Raw genomic sequence first — 17,043 nt, 5'->3', positions numbered from 1 at the left:
TTCTGGGCAGATTTGACCACCTGGTGGCCATAGAGCGTGCGGGAAGGGCTGCTGACGGCAGTTACTACAATGCCAGGAAGATGAACATCAAGCATTTAGTTGACCCCATTGACGACCTTTTCCTTGCCGCACAAAAGATTCCTGGGATCTCATCCACTGGTGAGTGGGGACACTAAGATTCCAACACGAACACATCAGCGCTAAGTATCTTTTATTAACCATTGAGCACAGTCCAGGCAAGGGTGACACGCACACTGCTGCTTTCCACCCCCCAAACTGGGCTTTGTTTATCTCAGTCCGTCTAGACGCTAGTGACACCATGATTAAGAAATGCGGCAGTCCCTTAGGAGAAAGGGAAGCTACACACACAGAGCATACTCAATTTGCCCGATTCCGGAGCAATTAAACTCATCATGAAATATTAACAATAGTGAAATCGAGGCATGGCGTATCATTCTGATCATACAGGCTGGATTTTTGTCATGTGTCCTCTGAAGAAGCGCTTCCCTTTTTAAGTATATTAAATGTGAGATGAGGGAACTATTATTGTTACTAATATGTTGCTTTGGTTCTGAACTTTGTACTTTTCTAGGAACTTTCACAACTGTTTTTTTATTATTATTATTATTATTATTATTATTAATTTATTTATTTTCTATCCGTGTGGAAGGAAGTAAATGAGAAAACGAGACTCAATGAGATTGAAATTGCCTGGCTAATTAGCATTGCCAGCCAGCAGGATTTGGGGCAAAGTGCAGCCCCCAGCCCCTACTGTTAAAGAATCACCTTGCTGTGAGGACTGAACCAGTCTCCAAAGGATACTAGCTCTCCTTCCTCCCTCAGGAGGCCTGGGGTAATAAAAGCCTGTCGTCCTCTGAGTGTTTCCCAGACCCATTAGTCCCCTCTGACTTCTGAGGTTTTGAGGAGTGAATGAAACCTTCTGGGTTGACTAGAAAGTTTCTGCAAATCCCCAGATTTTCCCAGAAGAGGCTGTGGGTGGGACACACGCAGTGTGGTCGGCTGGGTTGGTTTCTCACTTCCTGTCCCTCTGGGCTGGGCAGATAAAGGACCCAAGGCCTGCAGGGAGGTGTCTCCCGCAGGAGGAAAGAGTCCAAAGGAGCAATTAGCAGGCTGTAAGAGCTTCCCTCCCCCACCACATGTGCCCTGGCATCTCACTGCCCCTGACACTTCCAGGGGTTGGGTCGCTTTTGTCATTGAATCAGGCTGTCACTAAAGCAGAAACTGTTCTGAGAAAAAACGGTCAGGGTAGAAACAGAGCAAAAAATCCTCAGAGTGTCAGTGGAAGGTGTTCAATTACTCATAACCTCAGTCTGATCTCCAGTGCCTGAGATGGTCTAACTCCCCCTCTCCATCAGTTCACTGGGGGTGTTAGCCTCTAGCATCGTGACCCTTTAATACAGTTCCTCATGTTATGGTGACCCCCTCCAACCATAAAAGTATTTTGTTGCTACTTCATAACTGTAATTTTGTTATTGTCATGAATCACGATGTAAATATCTGATATGCAGGGCATCTGCTATGTAACCCCTGTAAAAGGGCTGCGCAACCCCAAAGGGGTCAGTTCACAGGTTGAGATCCACAGCCCTAGCAGAACTAGTCTACATATCCTAAGCCCTTGTGGAAGAAACTCAAACACAGTAATACCCAGTTCTGTCCTCGAGGCTCTGGGACACGCCATTGCATAAAGAAGTCATAAAGGCCATCCTTACTATGCTGTGCAGCATGAGCCCCAACTCCTGCGTGAGAGCGGTCCTCACACCTAGCTCTCCAGAGCAGCTGTGACCGGATCTCTTGGCAGATACTCCCAGACTGTCCAGTCTGCAGCAGTGTGCCTTCCAGCAAGGGTGTTTCAGACATCAGCCAGATGTTCCCTTGGTTTTGTTTAAAATGAATCACATGCATGAGCTTCCCATTCCGTAAGCAGAAGCCTGTTGGTTGCAACCCCTTTGGGGGTTGAGTGACCCTTTCACAGGGGTTGCCTAAGACCATCAGAAAACACAGCTCTTTATGTTATTATTCATAACAGTAGAAAAACCACAGTTTTGAGGAAGCAACAATAGTAATATATGATTGGGGTCATCACAACGTGAGGAACTGTATTTAAGGGTTGAAGCATTAGGAAGGCTGAGAACCACTGGGCTAGAGTAAGACACAGTTCACCTCTCCCAATGGGATGTTGGCCAGTCACATGGTACAACTCAGTGAGGGGAACCACTGTGTGGGGGCTACTGGGTGTCGCTGTACCCTTGTTTCCAGTACCCCTGGTGACATGCCAGAACACAAGGCACCCCACCTGTGACTGGATGTGGGGACCTTATAGAAGACAGAATCCCACTCCAGTGAGCTCCAAAATCAGACCTACTCTCCCAACTATCGAGATTTCTAGAAGATGTGAAGAAGAACCAATGTCTGGTTGTCAGAAATACATTCAGAGCCAACCACTGGCATGTGGGGGAGAGGGGCTGTCTTGTCCCTCCCGCTCACTTTGCCCCCAGTCTGTACGTTTACTGACTCTGTTTCTCTTTTCTTCAGGAGTGGGTGATGGAGGCAATGAGCTTGGGATGGGCAAGGTCAAGAAGGCCGTGAAGAAGTTCATCAGAAACGGAGATGTCATCGCCTGTGATGTGGAAGCCGACTTTGCTGTCATTGCTGGTGAGTACCTGGGTGCCTGCTAAGAACCTGGCTGCCCAGGGTAAGTGACCTGGCTTGAAGCCTGACCAGGTGTGTTAGACAGTTCCTAATTACTGTGACATCTACCTGAAGAAAACAACTTCAAAGAAGGAAGGATGGTTTGGGTGCATGGTCTCAAAGGGTTCAGAAAGCAGCTACTGACTCTATTACTCCTGGGTCTGTAGCCGGGCAGACTGTCACGGTGGAAAAGCTGTGACCAAGAAACAGAGTGAGAGGCCTCGTGTTTGCCTGGCAGGCTACTTCTTCTTTTGTCCAATCTGGGTTTGTACCCTATTGGACAGTACTGATCACACTCAGGAAGGGCCTTTATCACTCAGTTGCTGTCCAACACGTCAGTATTTTCTGGAAACACTCTGGAGACACACCTGTGCTTAACTGCTCTTCCAGACACCTCTCAAAGCAGTCAGAGTAACAATTGAGATAACCATTACACCAGAGCTGCCTTCCTTCTCTCCAAGGGGCTCCAGAGGGCACCACGGGGGCCCGGAGTGGGAATTCGAGTGGGAATTCAGCCATTCGGTTAACATTCACAGTGTTTATTTTGGCTCGTGGCACCAGAGGGTTAGGGTTCATATGACAGGGGAATGACAGCAAGGGGCACGGCAGTAAGAACAGAAAATCGAGAGCTCACACCCTGAACCACTCACGCAAAGTAGAGAGAGCAAACTCTAAGCAGGCCAGGCTTTTTACTTTCAAAGCCCACCCCCAGGGATGTACTTCCTCCAACAAGGCCACACCTTCTGCCCCTTCCTCAAACTGCACCACCAACGAGGGCCAAGCAGTCACATGCCTATGACTATGAGGGACGACTCATTCAAGCCACCACAGAGTGCATAGATTAAAAAAATAAGAAATAACCAACTTCAGTGATCTTAGCTTTTCCACCTTAAGGAAGTAGAAAGAAGAACAAATTATGACTAATGTAGCAGAAGAAAATGAAGAGTAAAATTAAGATCAATAAAACTGATAATCTAACCAGGCTAAGACTAACAGGAGTAAAAGCGTGAATTACTATAGAAATGAAAAAAGAGATATCTCTGAAGATTCTATGAACACACAGAAAAGATAAGGAAGGACTAGTAGAAACAACCGTATGCCCACAAATTTGATAATATAGATAAAATGGATCCACTTCTTGAAAGACATGCACATACAAAAAGAAATTGAAATAGTCCTTAAGGAAATTGAACCAATAAATTAATACTCTTCAAAACCAGAAAGCACAAGGCCTGGATGGGTCTATTGGTGAATTCTAAAACATTTACAGAAGAAATTGTAAGTTTTCTACAGTGTCTTCCAGAAGACTGAGCCAAAAGGAAAACTTTCTAATTCACTATGTGAGTCTAATCATCCTAAAATCAATGCAAGGCCACTACATAAAGAAAACTATAGCTCAATATCTTTCATGAACATGAATATAAAAATAACAGGGCTGGTGAGATGGCTCAGAGAGCTGTAGCATTTACCACCAAGTCTGATGACCTAGTTTGATTCTAGAGACCCATATGTGCACACGTGTGCGTGTGCACACACATACACACACACTAGTGCACAAATATATACTTGCATACATGCATACACTCATACATACATAAAGAACAAATAAATGTAATTTTTTAAAAAGCCAAAAAACATTCATCAAAATGTTAACAGACCCCAACAATATATTAAAGAAACATATCACTAACAAGTTAGGATTTACTTCAAATAAGAAGGAAGATCCAATAATCAAAATTAATTCATATAACTTTCGATATTGACAAGCTAAAGAAAAAAATTACATACTAAGGCAAGAAATATAGAAAAATATTTTTAAGAGCCCAGCCAGGAATGGTGTGGTAAGGCTGTCTTTTCTCACCAATTTTTCAGCGTCCTATTAGAAATCCTAGTTAGTGCAATAAGACAAAAAGAAGAAGAAATAAAAAGCATATGGATTGGTAAGAAAGAAAATAAGTATCTTTGCAGATGGCATATTTATCTATATGGAAAATTTGAAAGAAAAAACAAACAAAAAACCTCCTGGAACTAATTAATAAATTACAGCAGTCTTTCAGGAGACAGCACCACTTTCCAATAGGCAACCAGTTTGCAAGAGGATTTGAAATTAAAAACACATTGCTATTTTTGTTAGCACTTCCCCAAATGCAGCACTTAAACATAAGGCTAGCAACATGTAATTACTATTGATACAAGGAAAAGCATAAAACCTTGGTGGAGGATAGCAAGTAAGAACTAAATGAATGCAGAGCTATCCCACATTCATGGATTCAGAATCAACAGTGTCAGGATGCGAGTTCTCCCAGCGTGACCAAAAGTCAGCGCAAAATGAATGAGCACCCCTGGAAGCTATTTCACAGGTACTGTATTGATTGCCTTTCCACTGCTGCTACAAAATCCCTGGCAGAAGGATTGGGGGGGGGGGGGCATTGCTTCGGCTGCAGCTGGAAGGGGGTATGGATCATGGTGCAGAAGGCCTTGGGGACTGCGAGGCCATAGGTCACACCGTATCAGCCGTCAGGATACAGTAGAAATTCATGCCAATGGTTAGCTCATTTTCTCCTTTTCTCTTTTCTTTCCTTCTTTCCCTTCATTCATTCACGTATGTAGTACAGATCCTCTGACCTCCACCTCCAAACCACAAAGGGCACAAAGAACTTTAAGAGCGTGTTATTAAATGAGTGAGCCAGTTTTAAAAGTCTGTGGGATCTGAACCCAGCTATATGATGTTCTGGAAAACGTAAAATTATGGAGACAGCGAAAAGATCAGTGGTTTCTAGGGACTAGGAGATCGACGTTTACAGTGTGTTCATCTCACACAGGGCCCCCAGCGCAGGAGCTTAAATTAGCTGCTTTTCACGGTCCCCGGCTCATCTCTCCCAGCCCCTACCATGTACCCTATGATCCAGGGACGATGGCCACCGCCGTTGCTTAAATATAGCATGGGTTTTATATTTTGTTACTTGAAAAGATGATGTCATAGTAAGACCAAAGGCATTCTTAAGGAGGAGGTAGTGCAGGGTGACGGATACAGGGAAAAATGTGCTGCGTCACCCACTGTAACACAGTCAGCAGTTTCAGCTTGCTTGTCAGCTTCATCCTCGGTACATAACCATCCCATATCATTTTAAACCAGTGCACAAAGATTTTAAATTCATCTTTTCCTTTGTTACAGCTTCTGAAACGTGTGTTTATTTTCTGCATTTGCACAGAGACTGGGGATGAGCTCTGGAATTGTACCATGAAAATATAATTTAACTCTGCTTATCTATATTCTCACAAATGACGATATTTTGGATGAATGGATCAGTAGATACTTAACACTATATATCTGTACCTTAAAAGATGGTTACGTTGGTGAACACAATTCTTAGATATCTTTTGACTCCCCCCACCTAACGAAGGTCTTACTGTGTAGCCTTGACTGGTCTGAAACACGCTACATAGATATTTTAGATAGCATAATAGAAAGATGAAAGAGAGATAAGAATATTTTTAACACGGGGCTGGAGAGATGGCTCAGTGGTTAAGAGCATTGCCTGCTCTTCCAAAGGTCCTGAGTTCAATTCCCGGCAACCACATGGTGGCTCATAACCATATGTAATGAGGTCTGGTGCCCTCTTCTGCCCTGTAGGCATACATGCAGACAGAATATTGTATACATAATAAATAAATAAATATTTTTAAAAATATTTTTAACACTATTGACTATATTCTTAAAGATGGCTAAGGTGGTGAATTCTAGTGTGATATTTTTAGATGATAGACAGACAGACAGACAGACAGACAGATAGAAAAGTAGATAGGAAGGTAGATGGGTAGGGAGGTCGATAGATGATAGATGGATGGATGGATGGATGGATGGATGGATGGATGGATGGGCCGACAGACAAACAAATAGGTAATTTGCTTGTTTTCATCCATGGATCTAGGTTCAGATAACTTCCTCTCCAATGCATATCATAGAAACAAGAATTTCTCCTCCCTCAAATGAGAATCAGCTCCCACTTTTAGTCAGCCACAAAGAAATTCTCCAATCAGCCCTTGTCTGATAGGTCATAAGACCAGACTCAATTCAGAAGAATCCTACTCCCTACCCAGGAAGAAGGATGTTGCACAGAGAGGTCAAGAAGAGCCCAAAGAAGCTGGCTTCGCTGGGTTCCCACCCTCTCTGTTAACATAGACCTTCACCAAAGTCGAAAAGGACAGAGTTCAGAGCACTCCCAGGTAGACAGACACACGCTGTCTCTGGTGGACTGAGCATCCAGGGTGAGCTTCAGGCCCTTTGCTGGCTGCCTTGCCCATTTAGCTCTTCTTGGATCTTTGATAACATCCTCTGTAATAAAACAGTGTGTTTTCCCCTGTGGCTGTTGAAGCAAATTAATTCCATCCAGTGAGAGCTTTCAGGAACCCTGGTATATATATCCAGTCAGTCAGGGGCTAAGGTAAGTCACCTGGGGCTAGTCGCTGACATCATATTGGGAAGAGGCAGTCTAGGAGATGAGACCCCAGGCCAGTCCATGGGACCTGGCACGGTCACGGTCCATAGCATCAGAACTGAATTAGATTGAAGCACACCTCGGGTGAGGGATCTGCTACAGCAAAACTGTTAGAGTCCTGGCAGAGAAAGACACCCGTCACATGTCACCCTCGGCAGTCACATGACTCTCTGTTGCTGATGTAAGAATGTGAAGGAGGGGGCTGGAGAGATGGCTCAGTGGTTAAGAGCACTGCCTGCTCTTCCAAAGGTCTTGAGTTCAATTCCCAGCAACCATATGGTGGCTCACAACCATCTGTAATGAGATCTGGTGCCCTCTCTGGCCTGCAGGCACACATGTAGGCAGATATTGTATGCATAATAAATGAATAAATAAAAAAAAAGAATGTGAAGAAACCGTTCACTTTTCTCACATTCATGACATGCAGATTTGTTGTTGTTGTTTGTTTGTTTGTTGTTTTTCGAGGCAGGGTTTCTCTGTAGCTTTGAGCCTATCCTGAAACTAGCTCTTGTAGACAAGGCTGGCCTCAAACTCACAGAGATCCTCCTGCCTCTGCCTCCCAAGTGCTGGGATTAAAGGTGTGCGCCACCACTGCCTGGCAATGTCATGCAGATCTTAACACAATTAAAAACTTAAAAAAATAATGTTTAAAAGAAAAGGAGTGTGGGCTCTGGAGGGAATAACCTGTTACATCACAAGTCTCCAGCTGATTTGCTGTGTGACATTTACCCCTCTGTGTCTAAGTGTCTGTGTTTCTACGTTGCTCACATAATGATAATGACACTATGCCTCATCGGCTTGTTTTAAGGCCTCTCGGAGCTATGTCACACAAGATGCAAAAGGACAGCAGACTGAAATATTCAATCAAAGCAGGATATTCTTTTCCCTGAGTGTATCATTGATGACTCAAGTCACTACTATTTTGTGTAGCACTAAAGAGCCTGCCAATGGCAACTGTCAGCTATGACCACAGACACTTGCCAATTTCAGATATGCATATGTAGCAAAAAGCTATCTTAGAATCATTGGCATAAAATCTCATAGCTATCATCTAGTCTTCATTGGTCAGGGTTGGCTGTATCCCTTCATGCTCGCTGGGGGTTGTTTGTTTACCTGGTTTCTCCCACCCCATAGCTCCACTTTCTCCAGCTAAATTCTACCATAGTATCCACATCGTATTATTCTTATCTGTGAATCTTTGCTGAACCAATCAGAATAGCTGGCTTCTTTTCCATGCTCCCATAATCCTTTGGAAGTATCTCATTGATTACCTTCCCCTGAGGCTATGTGCACAACTCAACTCTCTCTTCAGTTTGATGATCCTCTTCCTTTAAAAGAAATAATTATTTAGTGTGCTGTGTGTGTGTGTGTGTGTGTGCGTGTGCACGCATGTGCATGTGTGTATAAGTCAGAGGACAACTTGGAGGAGTCACTTCTCTCCTTCCACCACATAGGTAGGTCCTGGGACTGGAGTCAGGTCATCGAGCTTGGCAGATAGTTTTCATCCACTGGGCTGCCTTACCACCCCCTCTTCCTTAATGATGGTGCAGCATCTAGAGTTAAACGGACCTCCATCAGTCTTTGACAGGATGGAGAACTCAAGAAGGTGTCAGAGCAGAGTGGATGAAATCATCTCTAGCCCAGGGAATGAGCCCTGAGGCCTGGCTGACAGACTAGGAAAGGAAGTCTGAGAAATGACTTTGGCATGGTCTTCAAGACATAAAGGAGTGACCAAACCTGGTGTGATGGACTGTCCACTAATCCCCCAGGGGACAGGCTTCTGTGTACCCTAAGGGGTTGAGATCAGTCCTTGGGGAATTCTGGAATGGCTTTCTAGGTACAGTGCCTCTAACAGTCGTTAGCAGGGTATAACCCAAATAACTTCAAGCATTAGCCCCCAAACTTCAGCTTGAACCGAACTTACCTATGGCGCTCACTAAAACTCACCTGCTCCCCAACAATCTTGTAGAAATTCATATTCGAGAGGTTTGAACTGGGGCCCAAGAATTTGTAGCAAGTCCCCAGGTGACCCCAGTGTCTCCTGTCCATGCCAAAGACTTGAGATGGCTTCTGTTGCTTGGAGGCAGCCAGTGGACCACAGGATCTCTACAGTTCTATGACGGTTTGTTTTCTTTTGCATTCTAGGTGTTTCTAACTGGGGAGGCTATGCCCTGGCCTGTGCACTATACATTCTGAACTCATGTGACATCCACGAGCGTTACCTGAGGAGGGCAATTGGGCCTTCCAGGGTAGCTGGGGAGCAGAGCTGGACTCAGGCCCTGCCATCTGTCGCTAAGGTAATACACTGTAGCAGGCCACTGGCCCAGAGGCAGCTTTCTTGTTCGATGCGAATTAAGAAGGCCTGAGTGTTCCAAACCATATGACCACATCAACCACCGTGCTACCCATGAAGTCAAAGGCAAAACTATGTTTGAGGGACTGCCTCCCTGCTGGATCAGGCTGGGAGACAAAATAACACAACCCTTGATCTCCTTCTGGTCCTGGGTCCTATGTAAGACCTGTTTGGAGCACCCCTTCCTTCCTAGTTTGACTTTCGGCAAATTTCTTTCCCCTTCAGAGATGAGATTTTATCTGTAAAGTGGGTCCATTCAGTACTAAATGGAAGCCAACATCTGAGCTGTGGTCAGGAGTGGGGGTGTGGGTCCTTTCTGTTCCCTTCACAGAACTGACAGCTCGATGAGGCCACTGAAGCATCTTGGGTAGCGCACATGTTGAGGTATGGGGGCGGATCAGGTGGGAAAAGAGTCCTGTGGGTGGACATAGACAGGAAGGAATCCACTGGATGGGGGCGGGGCAATTCCAGGGGGAAGGACATGACCAAAGGTTCAGTTGGACCCTGGCTGTGTAAGATTGCTCCTAAATGGAGGATTGTAGGCTCAGGTGTGATGGATATCAGAGGAAGGCTTCTGAGCCTGGGATCCACAGGGAGAAACCCAAAACAGCTTTCAAAACCATCCCTGTACGTGGTTTCTCTGAGCAAGGAGCTCTGAGCCTACCGTAGGCTTGTCTAAGGGCCTCAGAGTCGGCAAACCAAAATCCTCACATGCAGTTCACCAAACACCGCGGGCTGGTCTAGACACATCTTGTAGACCAGGATGAAGGAAGGTCAGCAACCCTTAAAGGTCTTAAGGAAACTGGGGTATGTCATGGGCAACCTGGGAAGCAGCCAGCCCTGAACTCCATGCTGAGCCTGAATAATAACGGCAGCTGGATGGGCTGTCCCTCCCTTAGCCCTCAGTCCCTCTAACTATCCTGGATCCATCCTGCTCACCAACACTGATTCTAAACTCAAATCTCTCCACCGTGGGCGCTTCTTGAAGGGGTAGGACCTGCCCTGCCCTACGGAGCAGCTGGGGGACCAGGTTTACAGGGTACAGACGAAGTATCAGCTTCTTGCTGGGTAGTCCCACGAGGAGTCTGAAACCCAGGAAGTTGGTCCGGGGCCCCGGCAAGGGTCTTACTTTTCGGTTGCTTTGAGTACACACCACGATCGGGGCAACTTCCAGAGGAAAGCATTTGCTTTGATTTAAAGCTCCAGGGGACTAAGAGTCCATCACTGGTGGTGGCCGGTGCGGGGAGGGGGTGAGGCAGGGTGGAAATGGCAACCAGCTACAGGCATGGTGGCTACAGCAGGAAGATGAGAGCTCACACCCTCCACCACAAGCAGGAAGCAAAGAGCAAGCCTATTACACTCACAGTGCTAAGCCTGCCTTCCTGGCTCCTGATTGGGGTGGGCCTGAGGCAAGCCAGAGGAGTGGGATTCCAGATCAGTTCTCTGAGGTGTTTACACCTTGAGACCTGCTGGTCACTGGCTCGGTTTCTAAGGCCGTGTGTCCGTTTAAGACAGGACAGACAACTGTAATGTCTCCCAGCCAGGCAAGGGCTGGTGTCCCTGGACCCCAGTTCCTGACAAACCTCCATGTCTACAGGTTCTTTTCCTGTAGTCTCTTTTCTTTTTCTCGTGTTGTCTTGAGTATTTTCTGTTCCCTGGTTCTCTGTCTCTTCCTCCCTCTGGCCTTCCGCTGCTGAATTCAGTATTTCCCTGGGTTGGTATTATTACTTCTGCAGAGCAGGGAGCTGGTGCGCTCTGGGTGGTAGGTAGTACCAAGACCACCCAATAAGAGGCAGAACTGAAGTGGGAATTGGGGTCTCTCTGATCCTGACTCTGGGCTTTCCTCGGGTGGCCCAGAAGTTTCTCAGCCCCTTAGAAGGCTGAGGCATGGGGGAGGAGGTGGGTGTGAGACTCACGTGACATTTTCATGGGGGCAACGGTCTTGTCTTTCCTGGGGGACCCAGAGGGCCTTCTGTTCTTTCTTGATGCTTCCTGCATCTGGACTGGAAAACATGGGGGGCAGCCTCCCACATGATTTCTGAGTCACAAAAACACAAAGTGTGAACCCCACCCAGTCAACCCCCACAGCCTCACACTCACCCTCTGGGGATGGAAAATTCTCCTCTTGGCACGGATGCCCAATTTTTCAGAAGTTATTAACAATGCCTCGTTCTCAAGGAGGAAATGGAACGGCGTGTTTTTAAGGCGAAAGCAGAAGTGCATTTACTGAGCCGCTCCTGGGGGCCAGGTTCAGGCTCGTTCTGGGAAACAATGAGGACTCAGACATGGCCCCTAGGGAAGAAAGTTGGGGAACACAGCAGAGTAACATGGGCGCCCAGATGGACCTCTCTCTCTCTCTCTCTCTCTCTCTCTCTCTCTCTCTCTCTCTCTCTCTCTCTCTGTTTGTTCTGAAATCCTGGTTCAAGCAATCCTTGTCTCGACTACCTGAGTACTTAGAACTCTAAGTATGCCTGACTTTGCAACTCATTTTTATTTAATTTTTTTTTTACCCAACTTGTTTTAAAATGACATCTTTTCCCATACATATCAGCCCACCATGCTCTAGAATTATTAGCAGGTCATCACCTGCCTCTAAGCCCACTGGGACCTCTAACTCCATCTACCTTGACTCCATCCGCGCAGTGATTCCATTGGCGCGCCTGCCTCCCAGGCCACTATAGTCCTCCGCCCCGCCCCCCCCCCCCCCCCCCCCCTCCGACCCTGCTTCACTGTCGCCTCAGCCTGGACAGCGCTGCAGCTTCCAGCTCTGCTCCCGCCGCCGCCGGGAGGAGCTGCCCCCTCCACTTAGCCTCTTAGAAGATCTTGTGGTCCTTCCCGAAATCTGCTGGGAGTGGCAATTGGCTCAGCTCTCAGGGACCAGGCAATCGGTCCCTGTGGCTCTTAGCGGCTGGGTGCCAGCCAGTTCCTAACCTGTTGGCTCCTCACACTCACCCTGAGGACTCCGCAGCCTTCTCTGTGTCCCAGGAGGATGAGAACTGTGAGGGCAGGCAGTGTGCTGGGAGGAAATGGCCCCCTGGCGCCACATGCGTTGCCCCCTAAAGAGAGGATATGAGTAATGATTGAGAAAAGTGGGAGAATGGAGCCCAAACAAAGGGTGGGAAATGCCTGTCGGGGCTTAGTAGCCTCAGCCAGGGCTCTTGACAAAGTATTTGTGTGGAAATGTGCTTGGACCTCCCATTCACGGGAGAGGGGGAGAAGCATCTGCCTTCACCCGCGGGTAGAACAGAAGGGCCACTGCAGGAACAAGGAGATAGTTTCCAGGAAACATTTGCAAACACTTCCCCCAGTGTGTGTGTGTGTGTGTGTGTGTGTGTGTGTGTGCATATGTACATAGTCATGTGTATACTTGTCTGTGGTATACTATACTTGCATGTGTACTCACATATATGCAGAGGCAGGAGGCTACCATCAAATGTCCTCTTCAATCATTCTACCCCTTATTTTCTGAGACAGGGTTTCTTGCTAAATCTGGAGCTCACCAATTAGGCCAGAATGGGTGGGCAGCAGGTCCCAGGGATTTCCTGTCTCTGCCTTCCGGCTCTTCTGTGAGTACGGAGGACAACGGGAGTCTCATGTTTGTATGGCAAGCACTCTACTGCCTGAGTCGTCTCCCCAGCTCCCTGTCACACGTATTTGAAGTTTTGAGCGCGTGTCCGCAAGGCTCTTGGCGCGGCTCACTTCTCTAATTTCCTCGAATGTCAGTTGCCCTGTGTCTCAGTCAGTGCAGGTTGCTAGAACAAAACACCATAAATTGGGAGACCTCACCAGCTAGCTCTTAGTTTCACGGTTCTAGAAGCAGGGAAGTCCAACACTAAGATGCCAGTGGAGTCAGTGCCCTGGCGGAGATGCACTTCCTGGCTTGTAGATGGCTGGCCTCTCACTGTGTCCTCACGTGGTAGAGACAGGAAGCATGTGGCCCTTCGTGGTTTTCTAAGGGTGTTAATCTTATCATGGGAGCTCCACCCTTATGACTTTATTGCCCCCCAAAGACTCCATCTTCAAATACCATCGTATTGGGAGCTGTGAATTTGAAGGATTACAAAGCTTCAGTCTATAGTAACAATTCCCCAGAAAGCATTCCCTGGGGCACCCTCGTAAACCGAGTTCGGTGTTCTCCGTGCTGTGACTCTATACATACTGTGAGTCTCTGCTCACTCATCTAGCTTGGGACCACCTTGGGGGCTTGAACCTGTCAACTTACCCGTGAATCCCTGGGTCAGAGACTGTCACAGCAGGTGCTCAAGAAAACTGATGGAGAGAGAGCGACCATCTTACCAGGAAGGTGGCCACCGCCTCATCAGGAAGGTGCAGCCCCTGATGTCTGCATTTTCTGTTCTCCATCTCTTCGGTTCCTTCTTGTTGGAGGAGGAAGGAGAGAGAAGGTGTCTGATTTGGCCCCTCCTGCCTGTTGCCTTCACCAGGGACAGTCACGTTCGTGACTTAGACAGTTAGTTCTTTGGGACCTTATTTTTGGAGGGAAAGGAAAAGAGGTGGACCAACCCCCTACCCCTTAATCAGCAAGTGAGTTAAGGAGAGCAGGTTCTGGGCTTTCTCCACTGTAGTTGGCAACCAGATCATCCCTACTGTGTGCCGAGGGCCACATTGGGTGCTTTACCTCCAATATCTCATTTAATCCTCACAACAGCTTCTGAGGGCCATGCTGGCACCAGTATCAGCAACACCCCCATCTTACAGAAGAGATTTCCAAGACACAGAGTAGTTAAGACACTGCCACATCAGATCTCTATGACCTCAAAGCCCTTTTGGGGACCAGCTGCATTTTCTCCATGGCTCTTCTCCCTCTAACTGCTCCCATACCCATGGTGGAAAATGGATGCAGCAGCAGCAGAATTTAGTGTTGTGCTTGTTAGATTTTTTTTCCTGAGGGTGGTCAACATGACACAAGCTAGGGTCATCTTGGAAGGAGAAGCCTCAACTGAGAAAATGCCTCCGTAAGACTGGCCTGTAGAAAAGCCTGTGGGACATTTTTTTTTTTAATTGACGATTGATGTGGGAGGGCCTGGCCATTGTGGTGGTACAGTCTCTGGACAGGTGGTCCTGAGTTGTGTAAGAAAGCAGACTGAGCAAGCCGTCGGGAGCAAATCACTAAGCAGCACCCCTCCAAGGCCTCTGCCTCAGTTCCAGCCTCCAGGTTCCTGCCTTGAGTTCCTGTCCTGAGACTCCCCTCAGTGATGGAGTGTGACCTGAGAGCTGTAAGCAGAAACAAACCCTTTCCTCCACTACACTGCTCTTAGTCAAGGTGTGTATCACAGCACTAGAAAGCAGACCAGTTCACACACACCCCCCTCAGGAGGATGACAGTGGCGTGTCAGGAGGGCCTTCTGTCACGAGCAGACCCGTGGAGCTCACCCATGGCATGTCTAGGGACTAGGTTGGTGGGAGGATTGCACCTCAGGTGTGTGTTAGGACCACGCAGGCCTCAGCCAGGGCGTGAAATGCAGTCATGTGACAGTAAGAGCCCAAAGAAACAGCTGACCCGTTTAAATCCTTTGCTCTTGTTTGAGACAGGGTCTCCCTCTGTAGCCCAGACTGGCCTGGAGCTCAGTACTTAATCCAGGCTGGCCTTAAACTCACTGTAATTCTTCTGCCTCAGCCCTGCAAGTATTAGGATGACAGGTGTGAGCCACCACATCACGCTTTCGAGTTGAATTTTCATAAGGAGCTTTCCAGTATGTTAATATTTTTATCCCAAATTTTACTTTTTAAAAAGAGGCATATCCATGGGTGTGGTGTCTCATGCCTTTAACGCCAGCACTTGGAAGGCAGAGGCAGGTAGCTGTCTATGAGTTTGAGGCCAGTCTGGTCTGTGTAGTGAGTTCCAGGATAGCCAGGGTTACAGAGTCCCTGTTTTAAAAAAGAAGAGAGGAAGAAAAAAAAGAAGGAAAAAGGAGAGAGAAAGAGACAGAGGCAGGGAGAGAGACCAAGAGAAATGCAGAGAGACAGACAGAGAGGAACAGAGAAAGATGGTGAGCTCTCAATCCAAAGCTCTTTCTCTACTTAGAGATTCATGCAATCCTTTCTTCCTTTCCCCACATGACTTTTATCTCTTCTTCATCTCTTTTTTACCCCTCCCAGGAAGAAAAAATGCTGGGCATCCTGGTGCAGAACCAAGTCCGGAGTGGAGTCTCAGGCATTGTGGGCATGGAAGTAGATGGGCTGCCTTTCTCCGGTGTTCACGATGAGATGATCCAGAAGCTGGTGGATGCCACCACAAAGCACAAGTGACCAGCGTGCTGTTTGTGTGCCAGGTTCCTACCCAGCGGTCAGCCTGTGTCTAGGCAGGAGTGCCGGCGCCATTGCTCTAACCACCCCTCATCCTGGCTTCTTCAAGCCACCCTTGTGTCTGCTCTGAGAATCTTTCTGGCCGCTACTTAAGAAATACCTCGCCAACAGTTAGCTGTAGGGCAGAGCATACGAACAGGCATTGCCATGACCTGGGCTAATTAAAGAGGCTGGAGTGCCCACACCTTCACATGGAGTGTTGGGTTTAAACACAGGGCTTTGTGCTCACTAACAAAATGCGTACACCTTTGAAATGCATTCTTTTTCTAACGGCATTCCATTTACTGTTTGGAGGGGATCTTCCACAGGGTCCCTCCGGGCATTGCACCCATTGTCCCTCAGTCCTAGTCACTCCTTCCACAACCCTCCCATCTGCTTACTCTGAACCCTAGTGAGATTCTGTGCCTTCTTTGTGTGGGAAGAAATCCATATTTGCCAGTAGAGCTCAAAGGCGAGCCAGACCTGCTCAGGGCTCAGGCAGACCTCAGAGCTCCATCCTGATCTTTCACCACCTCCAACCCGACATTTCTCAGCAAAAGAAGAAACTGAGCCACTGACCATACCCCATTATACGTTTTACCCTGACATCAGAATGACAACTTGTGTGGGATCTGAGCCTACTAAGTGTTGTTTTGTTTCTTTAAATACGTCTCGTACGGTTCTTTAGGGGCATTCATTGTGAAGAAGGAACACATAGTATAGATTTTACACTCCAATAAAGCATAACTGTAAAGAGAGAAGTAATTTTAGTGTGAACTTTAGTGTCTGCTCCCCATTTGCTATTCTGGCCAGGGTTCTCGCCTACAGGGTTCATGTCTTGAGGGTCCAAACCTGTGCTTGTGGGAGACACTCAAAATGAGGGCCAGTTCTCCACCTGAGACCTCACAGCCCAGCGAACACACCTTGGCTCTGCAGCCTCGCTGCCCAGGTCTCTTTGAGTTAGCATTTTTGTTCACGACAAATTCCACACCATGAGGGACTCTGATTGAGAGGGCACCTGACAATTAAAATCAAAGACAGCTACAAGAGAAACTGACATCACCATGGGAAGGCAGGTTGCCAACAATCTTAGGATTCATGTTTTGGGGAAGATGTTCGTGGATTTGACTTTACAATAGTAATACCAGAGTTCTACTCCAGCACTGAGCAAACTGAAGA

At 47.3% G+C, this 17,043-nt stretch overlaps 1 protein-coding gene across 3 annotated transcripts in view; it reads left to right on the top strand.

Moving 5' to 3' along the window:
- Positions 1 to 16,625, top strand: part of Dglucy (D-glutamate cyclase) — a 78,858-nt gene extending 62,233 nt beyond the window's left edge. For 2 of the 3 annotated variants that reach the window (XM_048449442.3, XM_087911575.1), the window contains exons 10-13: positions 11 to 159; positions 2,554 to 2,673; positions 9,354 to 9,505; positions 15,679 to 16,625. In XM_048449442.3, the coding sequence (XP_048305399.3) occupies positions 11 to 159; positions 2,554 to 2,673; positions 9,354 to 9,505; positions 15,679 to 15,828 (571 nt within the window). In that variant the 3' untranslated portion in view covers positions 15,829 to 16,625. The remainder of the gene's footprint in view (positions 1 to 10; positions 160 to 2,553; positions 2,674 to 9,353; positions 9,506 to 15,678) is intronic. The other variant, XM_085697844.2, reaches the window with a different exon arrangement.
- Positions 16,626 to 17,043: the final 418 nt, after the last annotated feature.

The sequence above is a fragment of the Myodes glareolus genome, chromosome 11 (assembly GCF_982192425.1).
Source record: "Myodes glareolus chromosome 11, mMyoGla1.1, whole genome shotgun sequence".
Lineage (NCBI taxonomy): Eukaryota > Metazoa > Chordata > Mammalia > Rodentia > Cricetidae > Myodes > Myodes glareolus.
Note: the sequence above shows the minus strand (reverse complement) of the source record. Positions and strands in the feature narration are given on the sequence as shown.